This window comes from Pithys albifrons, chromosome 1, assembly GCF_047495875.1.
Source record: "Pithys albifrons albifrons isolate INPA30051 chromosome 1, PitAlb_v1, whole genome shotgun sequence".
Classification (NCBI taxonomy): Eukaryota; Metazoa; Chordata; class Aves; order Passeriformes; family Thamnophilidae; genus Pithys; species Pithys albifrons.
In genome coordinates this window covers 70,393,224-70,408,609 of record NC_092458.1, presented here as the reverse complement: position 1 = coordinate 70,408,609, position 15,386 = coordinate 70,393,224, and the positions used below count along the sequence as shown (strand labels likewise).

The 15,386-nt window shown below is 40.7% G+C and overlaps 1 protein-coding gene across 2 annotated transcripts in view; it reads right to left on the bottom strand.

Moving 5' to 3' along the window:
- Positions 1-3,472: 3,472 nt before the first annotated feature.
- Positions 3,473-15,386, bottom strand: part of RDX (radixin) — a 47,030-nt gene continuing 35,116 nt past the window's right edge. Inside the window, exons 13-15 of one of the 2 annotated variants that reach the window (XM_071554538.1) lie at positions 14,798-15,040; positions 13,644-13,804; positions 3,473-4,135 (exon numbers count right to left, since the gene is read on the bottom strand). In XM_071554538.1, the coding sequence (XP_071410639.1) occupies positions 4,099-4,135; positions 13,644-13,804; positions 14,798-15,040 (441 nt within the window). In that variant the 3' untranslated portion in view covers positions 3,473-4,098. Of the gene's footprint in view, positions 4,136-8,540; positions 8,566-13,643; positions 13,805-14,797; positions 15,041-15,386 lie in introns of those variants that run through there. The other variant, XM_071554548.1, reaches the window with a different exon arrangement.

Sequence of the window (15,386 nt, the reverse complement as noted above, 5' to 3'; positions counted from 1 at the left end):
AGTATAGGGGCAGGTTGAGGAGCAGGGGTGGTCCACTCCTTCCCTGACCAACAGCTGGGTGTTGGGACGTACACACAAGCACCCTGAGGTAGTGGTGCCAAAGGTGTTCCTGGTATCACTCTATCTAATGGTCTCCATAGCAACAGCCAAGTTTTTCTCCCCCTTCCTGCTCAGAGCTGATCTTGCCAAGAGTAGCAGGTAGATATGATGGAAATTCAACGCTGCCATTAATTTACATGAGCTAGGTGAAGCGCAAGCAAGGGGATCGTGGGGAATAAGGAGCTGGCAATGCTCACCACGCAGGTTCCTTATGTCGGCTGGGCTCACCTTACACAGATCCCGATTGCACCTGGAACCAGACCTGGCAGCAGTGGTTTGGATGAACCAACATTCCACTCCTGAAAAGGGGAAAATTGCACTGGGGTCTGGCCAGGGTGGCTGGGAGAAGAAATTTGGTTTTCATCCACCTATACAAAGCTTTCATGCATGCATAGTCCTGGATTTTAATTTAAATGAATGCAGCAGAACTCCCTGCCTTAGGCAGTGTATCCTATCTGACATCCCACTGTAGCCACCTTGCAGACAACAGCAGTACCTTGTGCTGCCCCAGCAGCTGGTGAGTGTGGCACAAGTCACAGGTTTGCAGGCTGACTATAACAGACCCATTGGGGCTCAAACAAAGGAAAACACTCAGGGTTTTTTGGGGGGTGCAGACCACTAACCTGCCCCCACTGTTCACAGGCCGAGGCTCTGCCCTGGTCTCATCATGGTCACCCTGCAAGGAGAAGCAGATGCTCCACAAACTGCAGAGAGCCGTGGTGTCATGTTTGCTTGTTTACTTATTTCATACCAGATTAAATGAGGTTCCCTTGGCTCCTTCTGTGACAAAGTGATCTAATGAATGCCTAAATTCTGTGCATACAGGATGCTGCAAAGCTGCTCGTGGTTGGCATGTGCTACATCTATAGAATTATTTCAGAAAAAGGAAAATGTCAGCATGATAAAAATGGATAGTGTTAGTGTGCCATGTGCTGCCAGGAAATGGGGCTGCTACCCTGTTCTAAACCTGGATCAGATTTTCAATGGAAGTTAACTTGCTCATCCCACCCTTTTGATATTTAAAACTAATTTAATGGGATACCCCCCACCTGCAGCTGAGGGTCAGCAAGCGCTGCTGTAGGAGGCTGCTGGGCTAGGAAGGTGCGCAGCCTGTCAGTGCACATCAACTATGGAAAGCAAAGGGACAGCAGAACAGTCACACCATCACAAAAACTGTGGGAAAAAAGCCCAAATGGCTGTAGGTTTCCAGTATTGTCCTCTGCAGCTGGAGCAGTGAGGTGGCTAAGCCCCAAGACCCAGGGTGTCTGCACCCCAGTGACTGCAAGCCTGTCTAGCCCAGGCCGGCTGCAGCCTGGCTGCTTCCTAACCCAGACCCTGCAAAGACCACGTTGCAAAGACCACTTGTGAAATTAGAGGAAAGATCCATGATGGTCTTCTGCAAGGACAGATAAAACTGCTGGCCAGACACTGAGTGTAGAAATAGCATGGAGGAGAGAGGGACAAGGAGGGACACAGCCACTTGCAAGTGACAATCAAGTTGCTTCCTGACTCACAGACCAGGCCCCACTCTTTGATGCTGCGTATTCACAAGCACAATGAAATTCATGTTTTCCTTCCCTGCAGGATAGGACTTTTTCATCATACAACCCTGCTACAACAATTCAAACAGATCTTTACCTACAGGCAAGTACCAATCTGCTATTTCACCAACATTCTCACTAGGGAAAACCCTGACTGCTGCAGAGGTGACTGAGATCCTGCATCCAACCACAGGCATGACTGCCACCCTGCAGGGAAGACAGTGACCATGTCCAGCCATTTAGGCTCATACGAAGTGGCTGCTGGAACAGAGAAGAGCAATCCTCAGGCTGGGCCCTCCAGCAGCTACCAGTGGAGAGCTACCACTCCTTCCCAGAGCAGGTCCTGCCAGCTCCTAGCAGCAGGTGAGAACCTGCACATTCCAGCTAACAAGCTGCCAATCTGTTACAGCTGGACCAGAGCAGCTTGAACAAAGCAGCAGTGCTACAAATGCTGCAATTGGGACCCCAAAGCCTTCATGACATCAAAACCACTATTTTCATGTTTCCATTTTTAGATCTGGCTGCTAAGGTATATGATTAAACTTTACCTTGCCCCATTCGTCCTCTTCAGGACCATCCACCACAGAACTTCAACATTGACAAGAGAAGCCAAAAAGCATTGTGGGCAGATAAAATACTTGGGAACATTTCATGGTTCATCACGAAGATGCATTTGCATGAAAGGGTTTTATTACCTTTCACTGTTGGTACCTGAAGCCAACACAGTCCTAAAGAAGGCTGCTTCAAGTGGCAGCTATTGTAGAAACATTTCAAAATCTTGCTAGACATAAAACTTAGGAGGCCTCATGGAGGCCACTGTGTCTTGGTCCCCTCAGCACCAGGAACATCTCTAACCCCTGGCGTGAGTCACACAGGGAGAGGGAGGGTGCAGAAACAATTTTAGAAAAATCATTCAAGTGCTGAGCAAGCTGGTCCCAAGACCCCAGTGCTGCCCTACATGTGCAAAGCAGACCCTGAAATTCCACAGCTCTGGGTTTTATGATCCTGTTGGCATCCTGAACCCAAACTTTGTCCTACATGGGCTGAGCTGGGGTTTAACTTCAACTGGTGGTGTGCTGGTGTACCGTTAAGAGGCAGAGGAGGCTTTCTTCTGGACAGGCCCTGGCTCTGCAGGGGTTTCAGTGGGAGGCTGGCAATGACCCACAGCCCACTCTACCCACCCACAGTACTGAGGTGCGGGGGATGTGGCTCCCAACCCTACCAGAATGGAGAGGCTGTTCCAACAGGCAGTGGTGGCTGCCTACAGGAGGCACCGCAGCAGCACCAAGGTAGCATCCCAGGCCCACAGGATGCTTGCAGAGCACCAACACAGCTCCCTCCTTGGGCAGTTACCAGCTGATGATTTTGGGCATGTGCTGTAAGGCTTTGGCAGCTGCTGTTTAGATCTAAGTGCTCCAACAGATCCATCCCTGGAGTTCCTAATGCCAGAGGCTGTGGAACATGAAGGCACTGTGAGGAACATTAAGGCGCACTGTGAGGAATATACCAAGGTTTGCTATATTCCCAAGGGCTGCTAGCTGAATTTGGGAGTGATCTGGGTGTCCATCTACTCAATTACCAGCTTCCTTACATACCAGATGATGTCTTCTTCAAGAGCAATCCATTCTTTGCAAATAAAGCCTCCCATTGGCTTACGTGGTCATAGCACAAAACATTTACCTGGAAACTCTGCTTTGGATTGGCAAAACAAAACAAAGTAAACTTCTCAGAGAAGCCAAAAAAATTCACTAGCACCACTGATCATCAAATGAATAGTGATTCTCTGGATTAAGGTTAAAACCCATTTATTTTGGCTTTTGTGCAGGGTGCACAGTTTGACGCAGTTACGTATACACAGTATGCACATCCTGACAGGATACAAAAGGGCAAGGAGCAATGGGTGCTTACACTGCACTGTATGTACAGACATAGGAAACTGGGAGTGTTACATTAGAAAAGTATCTGACACTATTCATGTATCATCAAGGCTATTAGAAATTGTGTAGAAAACCAATAAAACTTGGAAAGTATCTACTATTATTACACTTTACCCAGGCTGGATAGAGAGTCAGGCTTCCCATACTACAACACTTGTGGGCAAAGCCTACAGGATCCCTCAAGCACTTTGAAGGGTCACATCACTGTTCACTCAAGCACATCCCATTACATGTTAAGATTAACACATTACTATTATTTCCCGTTTTTCTGGGAAGAACAACAGCTTAAGTACTTGAAAAAGCTAATTTTCTCCTGGGAAAAGACAACAAGGAAAGATTCAGATACCATGAGAGAATGAAACATTAATAAAATGTTGTAACAGCACTTCCTTGTCATTCCAAAAACCTCTTCACTGACCGGGCAGCACTTAATTTAAAGCGCTGTACATTGTCCAGATTTACAGAAGTGCAATAGCAAGCCTTGGCAGACCCCAGGTCTTCTGCTCATCTTTACCTTGCTCCTATCCTAAGGGCTGCAAGAGATCGTACTTTTGTAACCTGCACAGAAAGACACAAAGAGATCAAACAAATTTAGCAAAATTATACTAAACAAAAGCAATAGATAGAAATATGCAGCAATGTCACATGAGCCATGCTTCACTCCCTGTAACTATTCCATACTTAATTTCTGACTGAACTTGTTTCCTAAGATGTCAGCAGAATGAGGGAGCATTAGAAACAGAGTGATTTAAGAAAGACTTGGCCAAGCCCCACAGGGACATGCAGAACCCATCTTTGTTGACTCTCAGCTTGAAGAACAGGTCCAACTTTCTTTAAGGACTCTTGTTCACCAAATTCTTGCACATAACAGTTCAGGTTTTATATCAGACTTTTGCATTATAAAGAACCCAACTGAAAATCCACCCAGAGGGTAGTTTTAAAGGACCGATTTGCTATTGCAGGTAGCACAAACCACAGCTGAGTGCAACATAGGTAAGACCATTACAACTGCTCCCAAAAGTAAGATGCTGAAGTAAGATGCCTTGTGCACAAATACACCGAATATAGGACATATTTGTAGAACATTCAATCACAGCCGAAATTATTTCAGACATCTTTTCCTTTTAGCACAGTATATATGCCATTTGCTGTGTAAGCTCTGGAGTTTAGTTTATTCAGTTTGTTGCCTTGCATGAGCCTTTTGGAGAAAGCTGAGGACAGCATAAAGAATCTCTCTCAAATTGATTCCTAAGTTTAAAGTTCTCCGGTGGAAGTCTTTACATTGAGACAAAACTTATTTTAATGAAGATACTGTTCAAAACTATGTATTTTCCATGTTTATAGTTACAATTCATTATTGAATTGTTACAATTCATTGTTGAAGTGGCTTGAAAATTGCTTTCCTTTTAGAGAATTACTTCCTCAAATAAAATAATAACCAGTATTTTACATGCAGCCTTCTTATAGCATGAACTTCTCATTCTAATTGTTTTAGAGAACGAACCACTTCAGCTGTAAGTATTAATAGACCAGAACTTATTTAAAAGGAATCAGAAAAAATACTCCATTACCAGATTCTCTTTGTCATTAATAAGCAGGGGAATGAGTAGCTATTCAAAAGTAAGAAGCCTCAAATAGCACTTTTTTTACATGTACAAGTGCAACTACTGGATATAACACGTAGAAACAACACATCAAATTTTATACCACAGCCTGTTTCTCACCCAAGTAATTTTCTGGCACAGAAAGGCACTGAGAAATTCCAGGTCTTGAGCATAAGCAAGTAAGACATGTGGTTAAGACTCTGGTGTTAAAAGTCTGACAGCAATTCCTGGACAAGGATGCGGAGAAGAAACAGGTTTCTGTCAATGAGTGAAACTGTAGGCTGGGAAGGCACCACTGAAACCAGTGAAATGTTTCCTGGTACTAAAAGATCCCCAGAAACAATTGGCTTTCACAGGAAGCTAAAATCAAACATGCAGGTAAGTAGATCTGATTTTGAGATCAAGGACAAAACTGAACCACACTCACCTGCCCGCTATAATATTCTTTTTAAATTGTATTTTAAACACAGTTTTAAAACTTCTCATTTCTAAAACAATTCAAGATCAAAGGTTATAAAAGTAGCAACTTGTATATTTCACTTTAAGACAGCCATTACAAGGCCTGATGTCCTGATGTCACATGCTGTCTTAAAAAACTTGAGCTTAACCATGCTTTATATACATATTTAATATATATGTGCATATATATATACACACATATAAATTATCAAGGTCAGTTAAACACAGAACAAGTCATGATACTTTTCCCTCAGAAAAGTTTCATCCATTAAGCTTCAGATTGCAAAGCTAGTTACAGTGTCATAGGTAAAAAATATTTTACAAAATCATTGGGGAAGAAAATAAGCATTTTTACCCTTACATTGGTAGAATAAGCTGAAACAGAAGTAATTAAAGGAAATATGGCTGAAGAATGAAATACACAATACTTTCTTCTCTGGTGTTCTCTAAATAATCTGGCTAATGCAAATAAATAAAAGCCTGGTGAATTTTAGCAAAGTACTTTTCTAGCACGAATTTAGTTTGAGAAGTTCACCTCGCCATAGGTACGTGTCTGCCTCTAGTTTTCACCTTGCAATCTAAGTAGTTAGCTAATGCAATGTATTTTTTTTTGCTAAGGCTTAAACTTCCCCCCACAATGTTTGTAAAATATAACATCTCCGTTCGCTTAATTTGCATTCTCATCCTGAAACAAAGTTATTTAATTGCCTTAAAGACCTCAATGATCTAAACTGAAATCTCCTCCTCAGATGAAATAAATGACATGACACATTAGCAAGAAAAAAAAAACAACACCAAAAAAACCAAAACAACAAAATAAAGACAAGGCCAAACGCAGCAGCAAAGCAGAAAACAGAGGTGAGAAGTTAAGAACCAGTTCAAAGAGTGGGATAAATGCACATGATAGATAGATGCCACTGGTAGAAAGAAGGTTCTCCAGTTTCTATTTTCATGGTCCCATGTTAAAATGAACAGAGACAGGTATGAGATCTTTTCCCCACACACCTGCCACTGCTTCTTAAGTACAGGATAGGCTGAGGAGCCACAGGATACCCAACCCCTCCTCTCAGGTATCTGTGCTTATGCTATAGAGGAGTTCAGTTTTTAATTGGGGTGACCTGCAGAGAAGGTTCAAAGCTAGGCAGGAGGCCAGGAACATAACCATAACTCCATTAAATAAGACTCCAAAAGAAAAGCCAACTATTTATGTTGGAGGTTTTCTGGTTTTAGTATTTTCACATGTAGGACATCCGTTGTGCAGTAAAGCAAAGCTGTAGCACAATACAGTTGTGCCTGACAGCTCTGCTGTTGGAGCAGCCTTAACCATCCTGCTCCAGTGCTTTATCTTGCCTAGTCCAGACACAGAGATGACCCACACAACGACAGCACAGGATTTCTCTTCCATGTGCTCCCTTGCATGTTTGAGTAGGGCTGGGCTCACAGTCGAACCCAGTGGGTATAAACACTGTGATTCAGATTCTGTATTAACATACTTGTTTTCTGACATTTCTGAACTAGTCAATACAGTTACTTATAAGGTGGCATCTGCCATGCATGAACTGGTAAGAAGGAATGTAGCCAAAATCAATCCAAAGATTATTCCAAGAAGCAGCAGTTATAGTTTTAAATTTAAAGATGATGAATTCACTGGCTTTGTTGAAAACAACAATAAGATCCCAAATGCAAAAGAAGAGGAAGAGCTGTGTTTCTAGATGCTGTGAAGTACAACTGGCACCAAGCAGCAAGCTAGATGCCCAAAACACTGTTCACAAGAGAAGAGATCCAAGAATTCAAAAGGTGAATTAAACTGAAGAAAAACTATCAAGAACAGGAAACAAACAGCAGAAGTGCAGATTAGTGCCATGAATATTTCTTATAATTTTTAGAAATTTTTCTGAGGTGTGAACAAGGCTGGAGTCCTGACTCAAATCCCTAAACACTGAATCCGCTCACTCCACCTTAAATTAACTTGTTCCCAGCAATAAAGGTGGTGACCGGTCTGTGTATTCTGGATATTATTTTTCAACTTACTTTGCTGAAGATTGAAGTGCACTTGGCAGAAAAGTTTTGAGTCTCAGTCGCAATGCAAATGAATCTCCTCCTAGTAATACAACTTCAATTACCATATTAATAGAGATTATTAATTAATCAGAAGTGCTATTTGAATAAATGTAAAGTGTGGCTATTTCAACTCATTGATATATTTTAAGATATCATTTGACACAGTAGTCAACCATTCACTGGAAGCACAGATTAGCAGAACATTACTGAAGCTATAGATTAAGAAGTTAAATACTGTATCAAGTTTAATGAAGATATCAAGGGTGAGTAAGAAGTGTGAAAGCTGAGGCCATAGGGAGCTGTGGATTGGATACGAGATCCCGCAGAGTTCAGCGTATGTGGTCACTGAGCCCGTCATGAGATTACTGTTTCACACGGGTACACAGACAGGGGTTTCGTGTTGCTGGAACAAGCAGTGGGGCAGCCAGAACAGTTCATGTACACAGCTCTTGTCAATGCAGAAATATGCTAAGGCAAAATTACCAGACTGCAGAGAATGTCTTCTGCTGAAATTTAGCAAGCTGTAACACAGAGGCCACTCTTGGGAACAGATGGCCTTAAGAACTCCAAGACCTTTTAGTTCTGGGCAGCAGGCTCTCTATCAGCCTTCAGATAATGGCAACAACTCCTCTGCGAATCAGGTAGCTTAAATGTAAACAAACAAACAAAAAAACAAACAAGCAAAAAAAGCAATGCAATTGTCCTACCTCTGAGCTTGATCTCTTTTCACCTGATCCACTTATCCAGAGCACAGGAAACATTAACTCTTATGAACACGTGCATTAGGAATATTTACAGCAAGCAGGCCGCCTCCTTTGATGTGCATTTCCATCTCCCCTCGTTTCTTCTGCTGCCTAAAGCCTACTGCTGTGAACAGAAACACTCTGACACATTATTTACAAAAGCCAATATAAACACCTCATGAAATACCAGCAATTCAAAATGCTCCATTTCCTTATCCTAACTTTGTCTTTCCTGAACTATGAGCTATGCAGGCACAATCTGTCTCATCCTGAATATCCAGAATGTTGTAGGCACTGCTAATACTGTGGTCCCTTCTTGTGAAGAAATTTGGTGGTTTCGTGGGAAAGCCTTTTGAGCTGGGGGAGCCCCCTTCACTCACATTGAACAAAACATACACACTTGATGTGGCAGCAATCTCCTTGCATGGAAGGAAGAAAAAGCAAAACAAGCCAAAGTTTCTCTAACGGCATTCCAAAGCAGCAGTTTATCAACTCAGACAGAAGAGAACACAAGTGACAAACTCCATGAATCAAAACAAAATCAGGTAATTGGCCTATGCCTATAGATCTAGACTCAGCTCAGTGAAGTGAAAACTGAAACTTGTTTCAGTAAATTGGCTGCTGAATTTGCTAAACAAAATATTGGTCACACAGATGCTGCAGTAGCACAAGAAAATGAGTCCGCAACACAAATGAGTGGGCCAGTAAGGGATTCTAGCACACAACATCTGTGTGTTTGAGTTTTTTCCCTCTTAGAGCCCTCTACCATTTCACCACCCCTTCACAGCCCTAAGTTGCTCCTTGCTGCTGACTGGGACCCCAAACTGGGAAAGGACCAGTCATGTAGAATTTACATGCTTGCAGACCAATTGGTTGAAAAGGCATTGCTTCATGCTGCTCAGATCAGAGGGACACCCCACTTGGCAGATGCCCACAGCCACCAGTCAGAACCATCTCCTATGCCACCCATCCAGCTGGCAGCCAGCACAGTAGCTCAGCTGGGGAGGCAGGTGCTTTCTATCTCCAAGCACAAACAGCAGAATGTGCACTGAGTGGGTCAAAGAAATCACCACAGTCTGTATGCTGATCCATTGACACTTACTACATGTTTCCAGGAAAATCTCATCACCTAACCAAGATGAATTAAATTATGTGTATGAGAAAACTTCTATTAATAAGGGAACTTTGCTCTTTTAACTACCTGAAGGGCAGTTCTAGCCAGGTGGTGGTTGGTCTCTTCTCCCAGGCACTCAGCAATAGGACAAGGGGGCATGGGCTCAAGCCCTGCCAGGGGAAATTTAAGTTGGAGATCAGAAAAAAATTCTTTCCAGAGAGAGTAATCAGGCATTGGAATGGGCTGCCCAGAGAGGTGGTGGATTCACCATCCCTGGAGGTTTTTAAACTGAGATTGGACATGGCACTGAGTGCCATGATCTGGTAAATGGACTGGAGTTGGACCAAGGGTTGGACTTGATGATCTTGGAGGTCTTTTCCAACCCAATCAATTCTATGATTCTTTTGTAAGGAAGCTTTCAATTTTCTTATGTTGGTATTTTTACTCAAAGTACGTTTACGAACACTAGAGGATCAGCTTGTCCACTGGGATATGTCATCTTTGTTAAAACACCTGACTGTTGAAAGTAATCTGATGTCTTGGGCAAAACAACTTTCTAGATTATCCACATGTGAACAGACATGGAAAATGCTTGCACAAAAGTTCCTTTTTAACAGCAAAATGTTTAACTAATTATTTCAATCTCTGTATTTTCCTTAAAAATTTAGAAAACACATATCTGAGGAACTCTCTCCTCGGAAGTTTGAAATATTTCATTTAGAACAAACCTCATTTATCACTACTGGTACTTAAAGCAGTTAACATGAACAGCCCTACAGAACATGTTTTAAGGAAGAAGCAAAGGCACAATGCTGCTTCCAAACTGGTACAAGCAACAGAAAATGTAGGTTTTGATGTGTAGAGGGGACTGCTTCCAGAACACAGAATACCTTTCACAACAAGGCATTCCATTGGATTATATCAGTCTGGCCTGTAAACAGGGGCACTACTTTGCATCCTTTTCTCTCCACCTCAAGAGCATATTTAAAAAAACCCAATCTTTCAAAGCACTTACCTCCCCTTTCAAACACAATATTCTGAAGCTACGTACCTATGCAGAAGCTCTCTAACAAGTGACAAGCCTCAAATCTAATGCTTCAGCAGGAGAGGCTCCAAGAAGAGAGAAATATCAATCTAGAAATATGCAGTTAAAAGCATCAAGTACACATTTTAATTCCTCACATCAATTCTGACACATGGAGTAACAAAAAAGGTCATGTGCTTGTACTGAGTGGAAGGCCAAACAAATACAACAGAGAATGGAATGTCACCTGAGAGGAGGTCTAATTTACACAAGAACTGCTTAGCAGATTATTTGTATACCTACTTACACTGTTCCTGCATTCTCCAAGCCTATTACACAGATGAGAAAGACCATTAACTTGCCATTACCTAAAACATATGGCCATGCATGTATTTGACAGCACTGTCCACTGTAAGGTGTGGTATCAAAAAACTACTTCAAGGTTGCTCAATGCTTAAGAGATATGGACCATTAAACTAAATTTCACGTAACCTGGGGCTAAGCAATATGTAGGCAGTGATTGAAAGTTCTTACATTTCCCAAAGATATGGCCAAATTACCCTCCGTTCTCAAGAGACCAAACTTGCTCTGATGATTCACATCCTGTTTTGAATCGACAAACACCAGTGCTTCCTCTCAACTGTACATGGTAATTTCTTAAGCAAAATACCATTCTCTAGGGATACAATTTTTTCTTTTTTTCCACATTCTGACCAGAGTATGAAACAAAAGATGATCAGAATTTGTACAGTGCTCTGGAAAATGGCATTGGAGTGTGCTCAGTGTAAAGCTGTCAGAAATAAAAGGCATTAAATAACAACAATGGGCCTCAGAGAAATTAACTGTATCTCTTTATTGTTAACCAATGAATGTTATCCAAAATAGTAGATGTAATTGTAGCTTAATTGTACAACACAAAACATGATGCTAAAGGAAAGAGCATGTGGAAAATTACTTCACCAAGTAATCATTAAATGTATTCTTAGTATTTCTGCACCAGTAAGTGTTCCCAACTGCTGGTGACAGCAGCTATTACCGCTTTGTTCATGGTGAAAATCTGTATTACAAATGGTTGTTCCTGGGTGTTTAGATTTAAAAAAAAAAAAAGAAATCACACAGCTTTGTAAATGGATCTAATCCATTTAGCCCTACCCTACATGTTGTAGATTTAGAACAATAAACTTGACTGGTGTTTTTTCCCAACACTGAAACTGATGTATCAGTGTTAGTGCACACTTTCCAGAGAAAAATGAAAACTCACTGGAAGCACAGTATTTCACCTGCTATGGCAAACTGTTGGAATACTTCAGAAATTTGCTTAAGCTTCGGGGTATGAAGCCTATGAAACAAAAACTGTTCTTACAATGCACTGCAAGTTGAAACACCAACTTCCACCAAGCAGCATTTTGAAGCATGTGCACAGCACCTGCACATCAGCCTTCAAGGTGAAGCAGATATGTTTAGCCCCACAAACCAAAAATATATTAATGTATCTTTATTTAATTTTCATGATGTCACCCCACATAGCCAAACTTTTACTCTGCAAAATAAAAAAAAACTTAGTTGGACTGTTTGTAAGAAATTTAAATCTATTGTGCATGAAAAAAATGTTTAATAAAATGGCAAATTTTAATAGATAAGTGTAAATTTATGAGTGCATAATATCAAACAGAAAAAAGCTGAACCATCCTCAGAGAAAATTAGGTTCTTCCTCCGTAGGTATTTACTAGGGTACACTAACATAAGGGATAATTGCAGTCCACATTAACTGTAAAGTTAATACTAAAGTTCAATTTATAAGCAAATTTCTCAAAAAAGCAGATCTCCTTTTCAAGAGGGAAAGGACACGATCTGACATCAGATATGACAATTACAATACTAACTTCACTGAAAACTGAAGCTACAACACTTTTACTCCAATTCTGGGAAGTTTCGTTTTGTATTTGGAAACCCAAATCAACTGACATGCACATTCTACACCCCTCCCAGAAGATAGGATACCAGTGACAGGTTACAGCTTTAAAATACATCAGATGTTTTCACAATTTAAACTCAACAGAAGGCAGTTAGACAGTATTTCGCACTATAAATCCATCAAAAAGTAAAACAAAATCCTAGGAGTAAGGGCTTCTAGCAATCTGTGGTATCACTGTGTAGTGACAGTCAACTTAAACAGTTTTTTCATGGTGTTTGAAGGACCAGTCATCATGTACATAGTAGTGAGGTAGGATACTGTCCCCTCCCTGGGACTGATGTTTTCATATGCTCCCTTGCCAGAAAGGTCCAGGTCTCCCTACTGCAAATAAAATAATTACAAGCAAATAGCACATTAAGCTTTGTTTATTTTTTCCCCCCTCTTTGCTGCATTAGAACACTTTGCACATCTAAAAGAATCACATAGGAAAAGTAAGACTTACTCAAGCCTATCAGCAACCATGTGCTGCTCACAGGTAGTGTTCCATTTAAAAACATTCCTGGAACTACTACCTGCCATCCAGACCTTTGTGAACAGGTAGGCAAAGAAAACCATCAATGATGACAGGACATGAAACACCAAAGAAATTCACTTGGGAGAAAAAATAAACCAAAAAAAACCAAGTAGAAAAATAACCAAAAGTGAAGCAAAAATCAAACTCTTAATGGTATAGCTATATTGAAAACTAATTCCAAAATTCATAGTGAAATAGTACCTATCCAGTTTAGTTCCATTCTTCTTTCTATTTCTTAAAGTTAAGCAATATATACACTTGTCAGTTATTCTGTACTTCACATCTGTTTCCAAAGGGGATTAAAAAAAAAAGAAACAATGAAACTGAAAGCACGATGGGGAAAAAACTGCTCTTAATCTTCACACCCTCCCCCCCAAAACCTAGGGCTGGGAGACTGCCTTACTGTTGAACAGCTTCCCCTAATGATCTGTCTTCTAGTCACTGTAGTCAACCTGGTATTAAGTGCTTTGGCAAAGTGGGGTGCAATCCATCAAATCTGCAAAGGCCTGCTTTTTTTCTCTGTTGGTGGTTCAGCTTTACGAGGAACATATATGCAAAATAACAGCTCTCACATTGCTTCAAACTCATCAATACGCTGCTTTGTATTGCCTTGTCGGATTTGTCGAAGAGTCTTGTACTTATCGCGGCCTGCTTTAACATTCTCAGCATGAAGGACATCATTTTGTGTTTTCTTGGTTTCATCTCTGGCTTGAGCCAATTCAGAACTTAAAGCCTGTTGAATAAAATATTTGCATTTAAGTCCTTTGACTAATGTTTTAATGGTTCTGGAGTTTCTGGTAACAACTACTTTGCAATTTGGATAAGAATTTCTTGAACGCCAACCTATGAAATGCTTGTTGTGCTGTTCAGTAACTCACATTGTGAGATCTATCACAAAGAACACAGAAGGAAAGATAACGAAAGCATAGGATTCCTTACTTAAGTGAGAGCATCACATGAAAAACACCCAAACAATCAAAAAACCCCCACACCTCATACACCATAACATCCAAGAAGAAAGGGATCAGCAGGATAAAGCAAACCACCTTATTTTTAAATTTTTGCTTGACTAAAGACAGGTCTTGTTCACCTCCCTGATTTTATTCAGTGACTGAACAAGCAGGAAGCACATTATACATATATGGTGCTAAGATATTGCTACCAGAAGAAGTAGCAACTTTCCATTTCTTCTGTTTTTTCCCAAATAGACATTCCATAACCAGAAAAAGGGTTGCTACTAACATAGATTATTCTGCTTTGAGGGATAAGACTAGTCTAGGAGGAAACAGTCCATTTCAGGGAAATAAGACTAATCCAAAATGGGCGTAATTGAGTTTCTGAAATTACAACATCTGTGAATGACTGGAAACACACACAATAATATTAAGCAAGCATCTGTTCATACCACTTAATGAGTTTTTGTATTGAGAAAGGAAAGCATTACCTTTTTCCATTCAATCTCCTGGACATTCCATAATTATTAGACATATTTACTGGCCAATGCAATAACATACTACTTACGCTTTTAGGCTATAAAGCCCAATCTTCTATCCAACCTTTCTATCTATTTCACTTCAAGAACACTGTGAATGATATTGATCAGTAAATCAGTAATAAAACTAGTAAATGATAAAAAGGCTGTTTCCTCGGCAATGAGACTTTTACAAAAAAAAGTCTGAAAACCCAAAGCCTGAATTACGCTGATACTACTATGAATCTTCATTACCTGGAGCTGTTTCTTAACACGTTCGTTTTTCTGTGTTTCTGTTACCCGTTCTTCTTCACTCCTGTGATTCATAACACCATCAGAAGACAGTTCTGCACTGGCTTCAGCATTGTTCTCATCATGTTCATCATGTTCATTCTCTGTTGGAGGAATAACTGGTGGGGGAGGAGGTGGAGGAGGAGCAGACATCACAGATTTCAATTCTTCTTTGGTCTTTTCCAAGTCCTCTTGGGCTGCAAAAGCCTAAATACAGTAAAACAGCACTTAGCATCTTTTAAAGTGATTTATCAATAGTCAGAAAAATAAATATTTGAGATGTTTTCAGACACATGGAGACTATCCTTTGTAATTGACATGACTAGCTTACACACTGAAAATTGTCAAATTAAGATATAGGGTAAAAGACATGACTCAAAATCAGCCATACCAGAGTCAAGCTATTTCCAGCAAGAGACAAGCGAAGAGTGAAAGAATAGGGCAGTCATACTGATTGCTTTCCAACTTTCTTAGCCTCCTGAAATTTAAGGCTCATGGATTTCCTAAATCAGAGGTGATGTCTTTAAACTTCATACTCAACCAGGACACATGA